The sequence below is a fragment of the Phoxinus phoxinus genome (assembly GCF_949152265.1).
Source record: "Phoxinus phoxinus genome assembly, chromosome: 2".
Lineage (NCBI taxonomy): Eukaryota > Metazoa > Chordata > Actinopteri > Cypriniformes > Leuciscidae > Phoxinus > Phoxinus phoxinus.
In genome coordinates, this window is record NC_136877.1 from 21,677,278 (window position 1) to 21,697,652 (window position 20,375).

At 35.3% G+C, this 20,375-nt stretch overlaps 2 protein-coding genes across 2 annotated transcripts; one reads left to right on the forward strand and one right to left on the reverse strand.

Annotated features, from left to right (window-relative positions):
* The first annotated feature begins 17 nt into the window (after positions 1-17).
* Positions 18-5,353, forward strand: cdkn2aip (CDKN2A interacting protein). Its single transcript, XM_079595392.1, has 4 exons — positions 18-141; positions 660-906; positions 1,848-1,969; positions 3,829-5,353. The coding sequence occupies exons 2-4, from the start codon at positions 662-664 to the stop codon at positions 4,371-4,373; spliced, it is 912 nt and encodes a 303-aa protein (XP_079451518.1). The 5' UTR covers positions 18-141; positions 660-661; the 3' UTR covers positions 4,374-5,353.
* A 2,443-nt stretch (positions 5,354-7,796) lies between these two features.
* Positions 7,797-8,685, reverse strand: cart3 (cocaine- and amphetamine-regulated transcript 3). The gene is made up of 3 exons (XM_079601039.1): positions 8,406-8,685; positions 8,214-8,297; positions 7,797-8,045 (listed from the first exon to the last, which is right to left on the reverse strand). The coding sequence occupies exons 1-3, from the start codon at positions 8,565-8,567 to the stop codon at positions 7,938-7,940; spliced, it is 354 nt and encodes a 117-aa protein (XP_079457165.1). The 5' UTR covers positions 8,568-8,685; the 3' UTR covers positions 7,797-7,937.
* Positions 8,686-20,375: the final 11,690 nt, after the last annotated feature.

Below are 20,375 nucleotides of genomic sequence, written 5' to 3' on the forward strand. Positions count from 1 at the left end.
AAATCCCCGTCGCACGTTGATGACGCAAATCTCGAGCGCGACAGTGGAAGTGATCAGACAGCTGCACTACAATCACATTTAACATAATAATTTTAGTACATACAGCCGATGAGGACTTGTCTGCGGAGAATATAGTTACAGGTAAACCTTGTTTGTGTTCTTTTAACGACACATTTTTATTGTGTGTTTTGCCGTTTCATTATTTTACATACTGATTGGCCCTAGCGACTGCTTGGACTTATGAAATAAAATTGAAGTTGAAATTGGAGTCATTAAATCCACACAGCATGAGCAAAGTGGTAATTTAAACGCATTACTAAAAGGCTTTGGTGATCGTATCGTGATAACCTGCTAAAAAAATTATCTGTGCGATCTTGTATGAAAACAAGCCTTAAACTACAGTGAACTTCACACTGAGCACTCTTACCTAAAATTAATATACATAACGTAATTATGTGTATGTACGAGCTGTTCGGTCTGTCTGCAGATTAACTATCTTGCCAATCACTGATGAACTGTTTATTTGTTTGTTTGTTTGTCTGTCGCTGGGAAACATGCCTAGACTTCCAGCCCTCCCCCAGGGCCTGAACCTGCTGTGTGGGACACTTGCTTTTTATGAACTTCTCCAAGTAACTTTTGATTGTTTCACATGTTTTCAGTGATGGCGGCGGGGACAGGAGCAGATATCGTCTCTGAGTTCCTCAGTCAGAATCCACACCTCGTGGACTGGGTGGAATCGTTAAGAGGATATTGTGAGACTAATAAACAATGGCATGCGAGGAGAGAGTTTGTCCTGCGCAATATGGAGGCCTTTCCTACAATCCAACCTGGGACCCCAAGTCCTAATTTAGACAGACTACTGTCTCTGTCTATGGTTTGGGCCAACCACGTGTTTTTGGGCTGTCGGTAATTGTCATTTTATCATGGACTTTGATCAGTTGTTGTTGTTTTCATGAACGCAAAATGCATTTCGTATAACATCAGTTCTAAATGGGTCAGTGACATTTATCTCATTTGGCCAGATCTATTAATGTACACTGAAATATGCTACTTGAAAATGTTGGGGGTTTATTCATTTATTTAAATTAATACTTTTATTTAGCAAAGATGCATTAAAATGTTCAAAAATTACAGTGTGAAGACCTTTATAATGGTATGAGAAATCTTCTTTTGAAATTTACAAGAAATGTAAGAATCCTGAAGAAGAAAAAAATCATGTTTTTTCATAAAAATATTAAGCAGCACAACCGTTTTCAACATTGATAATAATAAGAAAGAAGTAATGGCTACTGCATTGAAATGACTGCAATTCAACTTTGCCATCACAGGAATATATTACATTTTAGGATATATTGATTATATTATTTTAAATTGTAGTATTTCATATTTTTTTATTTTACTGTATTTTTGATCAAATAAATGCAGCCTTGTTTTTTTTACCCTAGACTTCTGAACAGTGTGTACAATACATGCATAAAATGGCTTTATATTAATATCTTCTGTGATAAGCATATTTTACATTTTCTATATTCAAATACATTTTTGTGTTTTTTGGGGAGACATAAAGTAGAATATGTGAATGTGATAGAACTTTCCTGATATAATGAAGATTAAAATAATGAAATTCTTGAAAGGAAAACCTAGTTTGGCATAATTTTTTATTATTATCTAAAATAAATGATCAGTGGAGCATTTTTATTAGAAATATTAATATTTGAAAAACGCCTACCAAATGAAAGTCACGTCACACTTCTAATACATTTCTAATATTGTCATGTGTTTTAAACTTAAACTTATTAATTTTCCTTTTTATTGAGAACACTCTTATGTCATTGACTTTAATGCAGATATCCACAGCCTGTAATGGACAAAATTAGTGAGATGGCAGAAGGAATCACTGTGATTGCGGCCCCTGCACGAAAGACTAGAGATGAAATCATGGGGAAAACTAAAAGACCTGCAGTTTCAGGTAAATTGACTATCTTTAATGTATGCCATTGAACTAATACATTACGTAATGGGGAGCCATTACTATCAGTTACAAATTATGGCCCCACTTTATATTAGGAGTCTTTAACTACTATACTGTTCTAACATTTAAATGAATAATTTGATACAATGCACTTATTGTGTAAATGCATGTTTTTTTATATATTTTATTTAAAAAAAAATTAAATACCTGAATGCATTTACAGCTGTAATTAATTTCTGTAATTACATCTATGCTTACACTGTTGGGCCTTCTCTTACACTTAATCCTGTCCGGGACCACCAAACCAGTCCCTAACCTTTACCTGTATCCCACCTCAGCAGCAAAAGGTGTTTTACAAGCACAATAAATAAATTGTATACTTATTTTTTGAAGTAAGGATAGTAGTTAAGGACATCTAATATAGTGTGACCCAAGTTATAAATACATTGGCATAGTGCTAGACCATGAGCTTAAATGGGACATGCTGATGAGTTACATAAGTATGAAGACACAACAGAGTATTCTTAAAGAAATTGCCTTCCTTTAATGTCCACAACAGAATGTTTTATGAAAAGTGTCTGTGTTGTGTGTTGGTATGGTTATGCTACCGAAGTACACAAGAAATCAGTAAGGAAAGTTGTAATAATGGCAAGTAATTTGTTAGGGAATACATCACATGGTATAGATGGCATTTATAAAAAGGGATTGTTAAATAAGGCAAACAATATTGTGAGTGATAAGAGGCGTCATCTGGCCTGTTTTAGTGTTTTATTTTATTTAAATTGTATGCCAATTTGTGATGCTTGTGAACATTGCTGAAAAACCATACGGGGACAAATAAAAATGAATGTACACTACCGTTCAAAGTCTCTCATGCTCACCAAGACTTAATTTGCCAAACCAAAAATACAGTAAAAACAGTAATAATGTGAAATATTATTACAATTTAAAATAACAGTTTTCTATTTTTGAGTGATATCTTAAAATTTAATTTATTCCTATGATGGCAAAGCTGAATTTTCATTACTCCAGTCTTCAGTGTCACATGATCCTCCAGAAATCAATGTAATATGCTGATTTGCTGCTCAAGAAACATTTCTTATTATATCAATGTTGAAAACCGCTGTGCTGATTTTTATCTTTTTTTTTTTGATGAATAGAAAGTGAAAAAGATCAACGTTTATTTGACATCTTTTTGGCACTTTTGATCAGTTCCATTTGTCCTTTCTGATTAAAATTGTTAGGTAACATAATGCGTACTGTATACAGTAATGAAGATTTTTAGCATAATTTGCTAATTGTTAGTTTATAGTTAAATAATAGTTGATAAACTGTAGTTTCATTACATTCTCCTAACTGATGTATTTTAACAACATGATTTAATGAGTATTTGTATGCATTTCATATTGACAGTATTGTCAGTAGTTATGTTTAGCTTTGGGGATAGGCTTAATGTATTTGTAAACATGAGAAGGACCGCTGAATATGAATCCAATTAATGTCCAATAAAAGTTAGTTCAAAACACTTAATGACATTTTCCGATTTTCTGTGACCTAATCTAAAGTGAGAATTACTTCTGGTTAATAAGTTGTTAACTAAGCATTATCTAACTCTTTATGAGCCAATTAAACAATCACACTTCATTAATTACAGTGACTGAATGAAGAACTCACTTTTTGCATATTATTAATGTCTATTAATATATTAACTAGAGTTTATAAACTATGTTAACTATAAACTAATAGTTTGCAAAACTTTGTTACTGTATACTTATAGTGTGTGTTTTTTTACCGACCACAAACGTTTGAACAGTAGTATAATAGCTGAGCTCCCCCCCCCCCCCTGTATTTTTCAGAACTGGATTACCAGGGTAAGAAGGCTAAACCTAATGATCCGGATGTTAAAGCTCATGCGAAGAGTGTTCTGAAATCAGGCCCTCCACCGGGGGCTCCCGCAGAACACCAGCCCTTTTTCAATCGACTCTACAAGGCCGTTGCTTGGAAGCTCGTGTCTGCTGGTGGCTTTGGTCCCAACCTGGAACACTACGAAATCTTGCGCAGTTGTGTGGAGTCATGCAAGGCCACACTTAGCTGTGTGTTCGTGCCTCTCAAAGACATCCCTGACCTGCCCATGGGACGTACCCAAAAAGAAGGCCAGGTGTGCGAACTGCGCTGCTGCACCGTCTACGTGGGCACGGGCTACGGGCGCGATGAGTGTGCCGCCAAGGCGATGGCCTCCAAGGAAGCACTTAAAGTATTTCAAGGGCAAAAAGTGACTGTGAAGGTTTGCCGCCGCAGGTTCCGAGGACGAGACGTTGACGATTTGGTTCTGCTGGATGAACAGTCCAGGAGCCAGGTTTTCCCTCCAGCTCTCAGCTATCCCTTTCAGGAAGACCAGTAGAGCTCCATTCTGCCACGGCGATTTACAAGATACGAAGATTCAGTTGTGGCAGCCGTGGAGACGTCCCAAAGATTTTCATTTGGACAGGTTTCAGTTAGGATCATTCAGAATGGCACTATGGAGGAGGACCGAGTTATTTAGTTGTGTGTAAAAGGGATCTTAAAAAACAAGTGCCGGTCAGTTTTGCGGCTTGTAAAAGGCTTGCTCTGTTGCTTTAGTCTTGTTTATGGTTTGTGGTTGTGAAGTTGAGATGGTTTAGATCTTCATTTCTGCAGTTGTAGTTCTATCTGCCTTGTGAAAAATGTTGGAAGTTTAAAAAGCCGCTATTTTAATTAGTACAAATGTCAATAATTTTTGTTTTATTTATTTCTGAAACATTACATTGAGAATATACAGTCTGCAGTTGACCGTGATTGGATTTGTCCTGGTCCAATATTCAAAATAATAACAAATATAGTTCATAAAACAATAACAATAAAATAATAAAACAATAATAAAAATACAGTAAAAAAAAACACGTTTGTTAGCTTAATACCTATTTTGTGACACTGATTTTTTTTAAATATTTTCTCCTCGTTTCACATATATTGGACAATTTTTATTTATGAAAGATTTCAACCACTGTGACAGAATGGTAATGTTGTTGTGGACCTTTGGGCAAATTTTTCGAATGTCAAATAAAAACCGCCACCTGTGTCATGATGAATGTTGAAGCAGAGTTATCAATGAAGTGTAAATGTTTGGTTTAATGTAAAGTTAACTTGAGGTTTACCTGGGGTTCATATGTTCTGTCTATCCCTCTATTTTTGTTTTGTGGCAACATTTAAAAAATAATCATTCTTAGTGCTCCATATTTTATCAAAATAAACTTAATTAGGGCTGCAAGCACCAGAGGTTTTTGTACTGTTTTGCTAATTATTATAAGTTACCTAAAAGTATCTAGACATCAGAGACCGTAAGCCGTAGAGGTCTCAGACTTGATAGGGTGGTTCCATATATATATATATATATATATATATATATATATATATATATATAAAATATATATATATATATATATATATAATACACACACATACTGTGTGTATGTGTGTATGTTTATCCTAAAGATACTGAATACAGCTTATTTGTGAGTTGTCAGGCATGACTGAATATATTGCTGTACAATTAAATTGAGGAAACAATGTCATTTTGCTCTTTAAATATAATATATAGCATAATATTTCCTTAAAGAGACATTTAAAGGCATACTATATTTGAAAAGATACATAACAATTTGCATTACTTTGTAACTGTTTTATGGCATTATGTAAAGGAAATGTGTGCTATTTATAATTTGGTGTCTGTGTTGGATTATCACATATGGTGCATTAAGGTTAAAGTTTAAGCAGTTAAACACAGATACAAAGTTCTAAAAGTTAAAAGGCCAAATATATTTATTATAGAAATACATACAAATAAAAATGGATCTTAAGATATCTTCTGGATTTACAAAGTTTGAGTTGCAATTAAACTAATATAAGTCATCATGCACTGATCACATCTTATGACAGTAAAATATTAATAAATTCAACAGTAAAAGGGAGGGATTTCCTTTCATTTGTTTATTGTGAAGCCAGAATGTATTGCTGTTTTATCAAACCCTGTCAGTGAAGACTCAAAGACACATTATATTTGAAAAGATTAAGATGATTACAGCTTGGAGCTATATTTTAAAATATATTTATTTCGTAAAATACTTTTTTTTTTTGCAGGATGTAATCTGCTTATAAAAGGATTATTGTGTTTACATCACCTCAGTTGTCATTTTTTTAATCTCTTGTCAGAGCAGATCTAATTGTTACCTAAAGCAAATGACAATTACACATCACATACCGCTTTCCTCATATCAATTTGCTTCTTCTCCAGCAACCTGAATGCAATTACACAATCAAATATATAATGAAAAATCATTATGATATCTGAATATTAAATGGCTTAAAGGTGCAGAGGTTTGATTGTTATATAAAATGAGGCCCATCAACATCTATTTTTATATTCAGAGATGTGTTTGACCTTTTTCTCAGTGCCAGCCGGCAACAGCAGACACGTATTTCCCTTGGTTCTCCACTCTTCTTCTGCTGGCACTCTGTAAAATATTTACAAACATAAATGAACCTAACAAGAAGTGAAAGCACCCATTTGAATGCCGACTTTGATTGACATCTGAGGGAATTTGGGTGTGTTTTTCTGCTTGGCTGGACGTTGGACTCATCATCATGGGACAGCCTGTACTAACTGTGCACTTTTCCTCATTCTCTCCTATGAGTCAGAGGCTTTTGTAATACAGAAATGTCACATATTTTAAACCCTTGTTATAACTAAGCTGTTGAAATCATGCATGCAGATGGAATGAGATGTGAGACAAATTGAAAAGGAACGTAAACCCGAGGTGATGTGTCCCTGATACGTCATTATTATATTATTGTTCAGTTAACTTATTACATTCAAAATCAAGACTTGGTATGTATAGCTTTAAAAAGAGTATGTAACACTTTACAATAAGGTTCATTTGTTAACATTAGTTCATTTATTAACTAACGTGAACTAACAATGAGCAATACATTTGTTACAGTATTTATTCATCTTTGTTATTGTTAGTTAATACAAATACAGCAGTTCATTGTTTGTTGATGTTAGTTCACATTGCATTAACTAATGTTAACAAATACAACCTTTTATTTTATTAATGTATTAGTAGGCTAAATGTTGAAATTAATATTAGATTAATAAATGCTGTAGAAGTATTGTTCATTCCAGCCCGATCTCATGGAAGTGCGTATCTATACCACGAATGTTATTTGTCGTAAAATGTTTTTGTTTTTTTGCGTACATATGCTACGCACTGAAAACCCTTGGGTAGGATTAGCGTTGGGGAGTGCGTGCGTGCGTATTACACGCCATAAAGTGCGTATCATATGCTAATGAACCAGACCTTATTGTAAAGTGTTACCCCCTCATGTATATTCTGCAACCAACAATTGCACTAATGTTTATCATAATTTAGGATGTGTGTTAACCAACAACAACATCATCTTCTTTTCATTATTCTATTAACATTTAAAAAAAAATACATGTTGAGTGTTCACTTGTGTTATCAAGTGTTACTTGATTTAACTAGATTTTTCTTCATCTGTAAAAAGTGCAATGAATTGTTCACTCCAGGTTGCCCCTTTTGATTTGACTTAAGGGCAAAAATAAACTTTTATTATTTTAGTAAGTTGATTTTTCTTACAGTGCATAATGTTTTGTCATGTGTGAGAAGTAAGTCAGGTGTCAATTTAATTTATATGCCACAGCAAAATATCGTTTATTATACTAGAGGAAACACACAGACTGCCTTAGAAAACAAAAGTCCACACAATTTATTCAGGTTTAGTTACACATCAAGAGCAGCAAACAATTAAACAATCTTTCAAATGCATCTGTTTTTCTCACTTCATAATCATAAAAATAGAAATCACATAATGTATAAATATCTGTAATACCATGTGTATATTTCCAATTCACAATCCATCTCTGTCTTTACAAACACTTCAGCAAAAAGTAATTGCAAAACGCTCCACGTGGACAGTCACACATTTTGCCGATTCTTGAGCCTTTTCTGATGGCGCATTGCTCTCCAACGTCGCACTGTTGTGAAAGCAAATCGTCAGTGTTAGATACCTCAGTGTCAGAGTTTTGTGAAAAAATGTAGATAGTAAATGTGTGATTTGAATCTAGACTAAATGCATTCTATTATTATGGAAATAAAGAGTTATTAAATATCAGATAGTGAAAATTCTGTTTTGTGCTACTCACTGTAGGAACGCGTCCAAACTTCTTTTCCCAATGTGAGATGCGTTTAGTCTGCAGTTTCTCCAAAACGTCATGCAAAGCCCCCAGCTGTGAACAGTAATGAATCAATCAAAAGTAAGTGTCATTAAATTGTTTGTTTTTAAGAAGGGAGAAACATTTGTTTTCTATACGCGCCGAGAAATACGCAATACTTACGAGCTGCTTTTCGTTGGTCAGATTCGGGTCCTTTGGGTAAAACTCTCTTAAAGCTCTCGTTTCTAAGTCAGATTCGTTGTCAAAGTCCATTTCAGCACCTTGAATGCAGGAAAGCAGCACAGCGCATGCCATCGCTGTCGTCCAGAGTTTGGAGCTCTCCATGGTCACAGCCAAGATTGAACGCGTCCTCTGCACTGAGATTCAAGTGAACACTCGCTTCCCGCGGTCCAATCACCTTATATCTGCTCCAGTGACACACCACTCACTTCGGTCCTTCTTTTGCTCCACCTTACACATTGATTTTTGCCCATGCGTAAAAAGGACGCAGACGATGACTCATTGCGTAATAAAGCTCCCGAGTTTATGTCCAAAACAAGACAGAATACGCCTGGAGGGAATTTAGCCTGCATGGTAATTTTTTTGCATATTATTATTTATGTATATGATTCTGCTTTTTGAGTGTTTTAGCAGAAGTTATGTTGTCACGTTGGCTACATTAAAATACCAGAATGAAATAGATTATTTGAAACAGGACAAGGTGTCACTGTTTACATTAGGTTTATTTCTGAAATCACTTTCTGTATAGCCACACACACACACACACACACACACACACACACACACACACACACACACACACACACACACACACACACACACACACACACACACACACACACACACACACACACACACACACACACACACACACACACACACACACACACACACACACACACACACACACACATATATACTTTAAAGTATTTCCACCATCATTGTTGCACAGGAAGAAGATACAGTTCATTTAACACGTTGACCTTTTTAAAGCATGTTTAAACCACAATGGTAAAATTATGGTAATTACCACAATGGTAAAATTTACTGGTCAAATTATGAGTCACACTTAAGATCAGGCCTAACTATTAACTATGACTTTTTCCTCAATAAACTCCTAATTACTGCTTATTAGTTTGGGAATGCTGGTTAAATTTAGGAATTGGGTAGGATTAAGGGATGTAGAATATGATCATGAAAAATTAGGCATTTATATGTGCTTTATAAGTACTAATAAACAGCCAATATGCTAGTAATATAATAAGCAACTAGTTACAGTTTTTACCAACTGCTTACACACAAAATCTTTTCATGTCACACGATTTTTGAAACCTCTCACTCAAAATGCAAAACTACACAGCAAATCTCCAAAACCATAAGCTATTTCTCAGCCTTTGACTCAGTTTTCAATTGCATAAAACACTTTTTTCAAAACTCTACACACAATTCTCTACCTAACACACAAAAATCTAATGGGAAGTGGCTTGCTTTCCTTTTCTAAACACAACCAATCAAAATGCTACACTTATTCACCAGGCCACACACACACTCCTCACATGTGCAAACACTACAGTAATTGCTGATCACACAATCACTGCTTTACTGTAGTATATAGGCCTATGAATACAGTAGGTCACAGGTCAGATTACCTGTTTTGAACAATGGACTCCTGGGACCCCCCACACACAACAATTGTGTTCTTTACTGTATTCTAGAATATTTTTTTTATTTACATATGTTTATGGTTTTGTTGTATGCTACTGTAAACAACAGTAATGTTACTGTAAATATTTTCTGTTTCTACATTGCATTGGTGTTTCCAGTGTAGATAATTCATAAGGTTTACAGTGTAGCCTACTTGTTCCCCCTCTCAGCAGATTACTGTCACTGTAGAACATTACATTGAAATGTAGATAAAAGCCTATGAAAGACCAAAGAGCTTTAGATTTAGAACAACAGTGTTTGCATGATATATCCAAAAATGTACTATTATGAAAGAAGTGTTTGCCATTTGATGCAAATGCTTCTTTCTGACGTGTGTTTATGGCATTTTGAATGCAGTGTTGCATTTTGAAGGAGATGTGAGGCATTTTGCATTTTGTGTGTGCAGTTTTGGGCATTGTGTGTAGAGTTTTGAAAAAAGGAGACATAGTTTTGAAAACGTGTGTAAGCAGTTGGAAAAAACTGTAATAGTGAGATTAGACCCTAAACTAAAGTGTTACCAAATTATGAAATAGCTCAAAAATGAAACCATTCTTAGCTGGTTTTCTGCTCTCACATTCTGGCCAGCTGAAAAGTGCTTTAGGACCAAAGTTTAAGATTTAATCAGGTTGAATTTGTTGTGTGTGTGTGGAACAAAAACAGCAAAATGTGACATTTAAAACTTTTGACTATTTACCCAACCTGGTATGAAAATACTGTTGTACTGAGAAAATATTTCAAACTTTCAGCCTAGTCTAAATCTATGCTAAGGTGGTTTTATTGTATTCACTTGATACTAAAAAATATCATTGTAATATCATGTAATAAGTTCAATTTGTATAATTAATAGAAACCAACAAAACCAATAATCTCATAGATCCCCATGTGACAACCAGCCCCGCTCTCCCCTATGTGCCCTCAACCCACTGTTTTTGTAATGTGAATATAAAGTGGCCCTCTTTCAAATAATTTGTCAGTGGAATGTTTATTTTTATTTTAAATATATTCAAACTATATATTATATAACAACATTAATGTAATCCCACACTAGTTTAGCATGACGACTTATTTTTAGTAATGGAAACACAAAGATGATGAAGCTTAAGTGTTCCTCCATACCAGCTGTCCTACTTGCATTCATGTCTAGTTTGTCAGCTTTTTGTGAAGCAGCATGCACAGATTATTGAACGTCCAAAAGGAACATCAATAGCTTGCCAGAAAGAAAACCTGCAAAAGACCAGGACAAACTAGAGAAACTGAATGGTCCTCCATTCTTAATGCTATTTTTCTTAAATGCACACAAGAAGGAAGAAAGTTAATACATTTTCTCTGACCAACAAAGTCATTTGGCACAGGTTATACCATAGAAGATTTTTGTCCATTTTTGTTGATTAATCCTATTCTAGGCTCAGAAATAGTTGTTTTGTTGTTTCCTGCTGATTAATGCAAAGCCAAGCCTCACTTTGATCTGGTCTCAGTTGCTTCATGAGGATCTTTTGTCGGTTAGAGGGAGGAATCAAACCAGGTCCGTCTGACTGCTCTGTGGGCTGCATGAGTCATATCATTCCAATTACTACATGTATTATTGCCTGTCAGAAACTTGTCCCTCTGCGCGGTTACCTGTTTATTAATACGACCACTGTCGGGGTATTTTGCTCACCATTCACGTCAAATGAGCTCTATTTTAATTTCCTTCCGAGAAAAATTGTTCAATTTTGTGCAGGCAGATAGTTCATAGGCATAAGCAATAGCATGCATGTCAGTGGTTTAACACCAGCAAAATGTTTCACTTTTCACGGTCATTATTCGCATACAATTTCTCCACACTGCTAAAATAAGGTCCTGAGGGTGTCGTTCCTGTCAAAACAGTGTAGACCATTTTTGAAGAGATGATTACCGGATAGGACAGGATTGCCATAGGGTGTCAAATCCAGACCAAGTGTGAGAATGGCTGAAAGGAACATAACTTAAAATACACACTGGCAGTTGCAGTAACGTGAGCATAAGCATTGCTATTGTCCATGCAGACTTCATACACAGTTTGACTTCACAGTTTGCAAATGGTAGTTTGCTGTAATCTTTCAATGAGGTGAAGGTTCGCCACCCTCTAATGGGGATTGTCTCCGATTTAAGTTTAAATTTAAACAGCCTATATCCACAACAAAGAAAGCCTGACATCTTTTAATAATAAACTATCACCTTTAAGTTCCCATTAAGATTATTGGACTCTAGAAAACCTTCCTAAGCCACTGAAGTAGGTTGTTTATATGCAGCAAAAAGGAAGATGGGTTTTGTCCTTTGAAGGCAAATCTCAAAGACGATGCAGGAGTGTTGTGTGGGTGAGATTGGAATTCATTATCTTCCCGACTTATCTGAGTATTCCTCCGAATTCTAAGATCCTGGATCATTTGTTTGGTTCAAAGATGTTTTGTGTTCTCCTTTGGCTGGCATGTCGATGACTTCTCACCTTTTTTCTACCAGATGAATCCTCTTGAGAGAGTCGAGTTACTGGAACGACCTCTGCAATTGATTTTGTGTGGGTGTGTGATTTCCCTGTTCCATCAGGTGATCAAGTTAAGTGCATTACAGCCTTATTGCCTCTCTATTGTTGAACAATTAAAAGTAAATTAACATCTTGTGCCTTATTTTTCTACAATGAAGATTTTGACTCCTTTTAATCTATCACAGCATTGATATAAAGCAGAACATCGGATCCCAAATTCCTTGAATTTTTCTTGATTATCAATAAATATCCATCACTTACAGAATTTATTCAGAGTATATATCTCTTTTTTTATTTATTGAAGATGTTCTGCCAGTCATTGTTATTATACAAATCAATCTAAGATGATCTGAATGCCTGAGAATAGTTTGGAAGAAGAAAAAAAATTAATGAAAATATTATTATACAATATTGTATAATAATATCAATCTGATGTGCATTAATAGAGGATATTTTGCACTAAATCCCCACTATCGCTAATACGGCTTCAGATCGATTTTTGAGGCTAAGCTAAGCATATCCCATCATTCATCACATTCAGGAACATGTGCACTGAAATTGCGAAAAAACAGTGCAAAAACTGCAAGTGTGGCCCTCTGTCCCATTAACTACAGTCATTGAATCATTTCATCAACAGATTCGTTCAATACACTGATTCATTCAGGAACGAAATACCACCTTTTAACTGTGTAAATAGACAATGTATTCTGTCTCTTGTTTGTTGAACTGAACGCCATCAGAGCCGTGAGGATATTCTGAACAGCGTTCTTGCTTCTGTGATCGAACATGGTTAATAAAAGCTTTCCTGTAGCTCAAACAGGATCAGGGAAAGCTAAAACTATGGTGGCCGAGAGAGCTCAACGCGCTGCAACTGAAAAAAAACACATACATGCAAATTAAGAAAACATCTGCATCAGTTCGGCAACACATGTGCTGCAAATATTCACAACGCAAGCAAATATAGAAACGCGCTGCAAATAGCACAGATCACAATGGAAATAATTTATGAACCTGGCTGGGACAACTTATTGGTCAATGTCTACTCATCAGAGGTGTTGTCGATGACCTGAAAGATGAGTTTTTTGTTTATTTTAACATCCTGATTGTATGTGCATTGTGAGTATTCGCAGTGCATTTCTATATTTAGTTGCACTGTAAGTAATTGCAGTACATTTCTGTATTTGGTTGTATTGTGAGTATTTGGTTGCATTGTGTATTTGCAGTGCGTTTCTGTATTTGGTTGTATTGTGAGTATTTGTCGCATGTTTCTGTATTTGGTTGCATTGTGTATTTGCAGTGCGTTTCTGTATTTGGTTGTATTGTGAGTATTTGCAGCTTGCTTCTATATTTAGTTACATTGTAAGTATTTGCAGCGCGTTTCTGTATTTGGTTGCATTGTGTATTTGCAGTCCATTTCTGTATTTGGTTGCGGTGTGAGTATTTGCAGAGTGTTTCTATATTTAGTTGCATTGCGAGTATTTGCCGCGCATTTCTGTATTTGGTTGCATTGTGTATTTGCAGTGCGTTTCTGTATTTAGTTGGATTGTGAGTATTTGCAGTGCATTCATTTCTATATTTGGTTGCGTTGTGAGTATTTGCAGTACGTTTCTGTATTTGGTTGTGATGTGAGTATTTGCAGCGCATTTCTATATTATGTTGCATTGTGAGTATTTGCAGTGTGTGTGTGTTTCTGTATTTGGTTGTGTTGTGAGTATTTGTAGCACGTGTTTCTATTTGCATGCATTTTCTTGAGTTGCAGCGCGTTGAGCTTTGTGCTATTTGCAGCTTGTTTCTATATTTAGTTGCATTGTAATTATTTGCAGCTTGTTCCTATATTCAGTTGCGTTGTGAGTATTTGCAGCTTGCTTCTATATTTAGTTGCGTTGTGAGTATTTGCAGCTTGTTTCTATATTTAGTTGCATTGTGAGTATTTGCAGTGCGTTTCTATATTTAGTTGCGTTGTGAGTATTTGCAGTGCGTTTTCTGTATTTGGTTGTGTTGTGAGTATTTGCACCTTGTTTCTGTATTTAGTTGCATTGTGAGTATTTGCAGTGCGTTTTCTGTATTTGGTTGTGTTGTGAGTATTTGCACCTTGTTTCTGTATTTAGTTGCATTGTGAGTATTTGCAGTGCGTTTTCTGTATTTGGTTGTGTTGTGAGTATTTGCAGCACATGTGTCGTCAAACTGATGAAGATGTTTTCTTTATTTGCTGGTGTTTTTTGCATGTTTTCTTTAGTTGCAGTGCGTTGTGCTCTCTCGGCCACCGTAAAAAACTGATACAAATGTAAATGTGTACCTTGAATGTAATGTTGCTTTAGATCAAAATATCTGCTATTATGTATAAATGTAAACGAAAAAGGATAACAAAGAAATCGTGTAGTTTCAGGAGCTTCAGCATAGCAACAGGGGGACACGCTAACCCAGAGAGAGGAAGAGCTGCGTCTGAACTGTCAATTACTCTGAGAGCTCTAACACTTTACCAGTAGCCAGAGGTCCCTTGTTAGCGCCAGACCTTCATTTGTCAACGCACAACACAGACTCCCCATTATGTCAGAGGGAGGTGATCAACACCGAGACCCAAAACACAAGCCAAACATGCTTCAGACAGCCTTTAGATCCCAAAACACAAAAAATGAAGCTGATAAACGGGACAGTGGTCAGTGGGCAATATTAGATGTCAGCGTGGATAGAGACACAGAATCAGGTCACCTCATTGTGCAGCAAAGATTATCTCATGTGTCAGTGACGGCCACACTCCAGTCCACTGACTGCATCAGTCATTAAGATAACAGCAGCGGATGTGCCTGTTAGTGTGATTCCTTAACAGATGCATCCATCAATGTCCTGGGTATCCTAGGACACGACACGCTCAAGATCTGTCAAAGAAAAGCATCACCATGTACTCAAGAATCCCTACAGCTGTTATTAATACGCAAGCTGAGCCTATTTGTACTGAGCTGACCCATCTCACCTCTATCATAAACACTGGCTAGAGAGCAGATGAGATGGTCAAGCACAAAGCAAAAGAGTTTGAGTGTTTCGGGGTCTAGATGAGGTAAAGAATGATCAACAAGAGCCAAACAGGACGAGTAGATATGAACGAGCTTGTTTGATGATTGCAAAGTCTGTCTTTGACCTGTCATACCTAAGGAGAAGATTAAAGGGAAAAAAGTACACAGAGTAAAGAAAAGGGTACAATACGCTTCTTTAAATAACATGCGCAACATTCTGTTCCTGCTGAGGGTTTCGGTAGGGGATCTTGTTCCCAGATGTAATCATCTGTCTTTTGATATTTTTTTCATGTTCCTGTTTAAATTGATGAATAATTAAATCCTCCCATCATCTCCTGATGCCCTTGAAGCAGGAACAAGAATCATTTTCTTTAATGGTATTGAAATTTGTTTGTTCTTAACTGACATTGTCACATGCATTGGTTTTATTTGTTCCACCAAATCGTCCTAAATTAATTTCAAAGACAGAAAGTGAAAGCTTTTCTTCGTCCACTCCTTTCTGTTTGGGGCAAAAACATCAGTGATGTATTCACAAAATAGAAAGGCTTTCCGCACATACCGGGTTCCACGGTCTGAGATGTTGTGCGTCATTGTGAGGTAATTAGGGGTCTTTGAAAAATCTGCCTCAACTCTGCCCTGCCTACAACGCTTTATTTATTCTGACGAGGAGTTTCTTATCTCCCTAATTGCACTGTATAGCTATCGTGGTGTTAAGCTTTATAATATTGCTTAACGACTCCACTTCCATTCCACCCACTCTCTTCAAATCCATTTTTAGACAAAAGCTTCACCTCTTTAAGCTAACGCCAACATAACAGAATAAAGTGGGCTGAAAAGGACAGTAATAAGGCAAGAAATTCAAAGGAAGAACTTTAGGTGACTTCTGAGGCAAATATTTAGAGAGGAATTCTTCTCTTCAATAAAATTGCTGTGTCAGAGACCTTTTACAATCACTGACAATGAATTTTATAATAATAACAATAATAATAATTATGATGATTCATATTTTTGAAAGACATTTTAAAAGAATTACTGGCATAGGCCTATACAATTTTAGGGTAACATTTTCAAGTTATTATTTATTATTTAAGTCATTATTTAAGAGTCAATGTTGATTTCTACATTTACAAATACATTTTTAAAATAAAAAACTGTAAAACATTAGTTAATGAACTGTGAACTAACATGAGCAAACAATACAACAAACAATAACATTAACTAAACATTATCTTCATAATCAAGGTGCTGTACAAATATTTATGTTAATAATAATGAATGTTATTGTCATAAGGAATTAATATATATATATATATATATATATATTGATTATATATATATATACACTGTATTGGGAACATTGCATTGTTATTAATGTGTTTGTTTATATAAACATACTATATCATTTATAGATTTTATTTAAGGCTAAGAGTATAATGTTTTGCGTTTTCAGTCCATAAGATTTTCTCTCAGACAGAACCAGTGAGACTCAATGGCCACTTCTGAAAGCAAAGTTCCTGTCATTTTCACTGCAGCAGCCAAGAAGAAATACAGGTTTGGGAGGCTCGTCAGAGAGGGAAGATGACCTGCAAGATACAAAGAGGACAGAATGATGACAGTCAGCCGAGCAGCTTTAGATAGATTGCACGTATCTCTGGAAGTGACTCAAGGTAGCTGTTCATTAACCCACCACACAAGTGTCACACAAAGCAACACGTCCTTTCCGACAGTAAATTGAGTTTCCATCATCCAATGAGCATTTATTTGAAAAACCAGCGCTTGCTCATTTTGCCAGCCTCCTCCACCAGCTCCGCGTAATTACACAGCATAAATAATTAAAGAAGTGAGCAGCTGATTATTGCAGACTTAATGACTCACTCAGACTCAGTCTCTCACCAACTGCTTCCTTCCACTGAGGACTGACAAAGCCTTTGGAAGAGACGAGTACAGCGGTGTTATCGGAATGTCTTCTGATTTTTGCAATTTCTTAATTAGGCCTATGTTTAATGGAATTCTGAGACAGATATCAGATCTCAGCTGTATTTGCTTCTCCACTCATTTAATATCATTTTGGTTATTGAGAAAATTCTAAATGAAGTGATGACTTTCCTCAACCCAAATCTCATTAAGGTCTTCTGATAAAGGAGGCTGTAATATCTTTGTTTTTTAAATTATTGATGAGCATTTTATACATTATGAATCTGACCTATAGTAAAGGGACTATATAGGCCTGCTATATTCAATAAAATAACTAATTGTAAACTCAGTGTTTATGATTAAACAGACAATGCCATCTAGTGTTCAATGAAAAAAACAAAACAAAACAATGCTTGTTTTTGATATAATTATAAGGACAAACTACTTCACTAGACGTTATTTATCTTGAATTAAGTAATAAGGGGAACAATATTTCAAAAAATGTAAATAGCAGCACAATGTCATGTTACAGCAAACAGCAAAATGTTCAATTCTTCTAACACACACACACACACACACACATGCTCTTAATGTCACCCCGAAATCAAAATTGCCTATTCTTTTTTTGTGGAACATTGCAGTATTTGTTATAAATGATATCCGTGAACATCATTATTAAAAAAAAAAAGTGCCCTAGTAGTCTTTAATCAAATTAACCTTCACCACCATTGCTTCTCTTCTCTTCTCTTCTCTTCTCTTCTCTTCTCTTCTCTTCTCTTCTCTTCTCTTCTCTTCTCTTCTCTTCTCTTCTCTTCTCTTCTCTTCTCTTCTCTTCTCTTCTCTTCTCTTCTCTTCTCTTCTCTTATCTTCTCTTCTTAAAAAAAATACTAAAGTTTACAACACAGTGGCTCAAACTCGTTCACACTTGTTTCTAATGATGTAATCATTCATTTCATTCCATTCATTTCATAATACAAAAGTGAAATACTTTGGAAAACTTTCATTCCACGTCATTCCACATGTCTAAAAAAGATCAAATGCAGGTGTTACTGAGGGTGGACAGTCATCCCGCATCTGTCACAGCAGGACTCAAATGAGCCGGACACCCTCAAAAACCAATTACCGCTCTGATCTTCATATTCAACAGACATCTGTGCCAGAATATTTTTAGTTATCTGTTGCAGAGTATTTTATTGTTCATTACAGTCTTGTTAAAAGTTTATTTGATGACATTTTAATGTAATTTATTATTGTATAATTATTTATTTGACAAATTCTGACATCTTCCCATCACAGTTTTTACTGTGTACATTAATATTTTGGCATTGTGTTTTAAAGCAATCACACCAGTAAGTATGCTGAAATGATACGGAATATGATTAATGCATTAAACATTGTGTAACAATATTACTATTTATTCTGTTAAGAGGATTGGGTTTAAATGGTAGATATATCTGAGTTCCCACTCACCATTTACTGTCTGAATAATAAAAACAAAGAAAAAATGTTTAATTAGTATTTTCTCGATAAAGAATATAGCAGGCACTGCTGGCACACCACAGCTGAAACTCTTTCACTTTGGTGAGATAGTGTCTGTCCAAAGAACCCATGCGCAAATGACAACTTTATTTACAAGATATTCAATGAGAACTTGTGTGATTTTGTTATTAGGTCTCCCATTTCTTTAAGCTGATGCAATATATTATTATACATGTTGGCTTCTATGTGACAACAAGACACACATATCTGAGGAATCAAAGAATGTACCTTTGAATCATTTTAATGTTGTATTAAACATCCCGTGGTAACTTATCTAAGAAATTATGCAGTGAAATATTGATGTTGAGGTCTGGTAATTATCCCTCTCCAGCTCTCAGGTAGTTTAGTAATATTACAGACATATTTTCCAACACTAAAGCTCTTGTCATAATAAAAGTGATGAAAATATATATTTATATATTTGAATTCTTCTTGAACACAAGACATGCCTCTCTAAAGGCATTAACTCGGACCATTTAATCAGATTGCCAGAAATGTTATGAACCATAAACATGCTGAAAACAAATAATCACCCAGTCATTATGGGTTCATTTAAACATTGTAATTAGCATGTCAGATTAAATCAAATAGCAAGTCTTACTGTTTATGTTAAATGTGTTATACAATCAAACTGTAAATATTGGGCATAAATGAATAATATCCAAAATAAACATTTTATTACATAACAACCAGCTTTTTTCAACATGTGCCCTAAATTAATATTAATTTATGTAATTTTTCATTAACTTAAACGTACATTTAAATACATTAAAGGCATATATTAATGTCAAGTCCTGAAAAAAATCCTTCACCCGCATGATAACTGAGACAAAACAACACAGTGCAGCAAGTTGTGTATTACACCAAAATATTATTCAGTGAAACATTGAATAACAATGAATAATTCAGTGGTTTGGTCTCATGACTAACAGGTTAAACATATTTATTTAGGGGTCAATAAAGTGCCAGAGTGCGTGCGTATAACACAGGACAGCTAAATAATGCACCACTGAATCTCAAGGGGACACTAAACTGACCGATTTCAAGAAATGGACCAGAATGTTGCACTCTCAACTACCGATGTATCGACTGCGCTCTTTCTCAGGGGAAACATTCTCACTGCAGTCTTGTTATAGAGCCTCATATACGTCATACAGCTGAATGCAAGAATGTAAAGTGTAAATCATGACATCCAGCATTGAAGAACAGCTCATAATCTTTCCTCGGGTTCAAATGAAGGCCTATCTATTTCATAGCTCTTTACTTTACATCCTATTTCACAGCTGCTTTCATAATAACTGCATCTGGATGTATTCCATTCTGTGTTGAATTCCGCAGTTAATTGTGACAGGCATCAACACAGAAAACATATTTTGTGTATTTCAGCAGGAATAGTATTTCAATAGGAAAGTCAGATTTTTTATCATCCCTCAGAGAACGCCATTCTTTCCCTAGATCAATGGG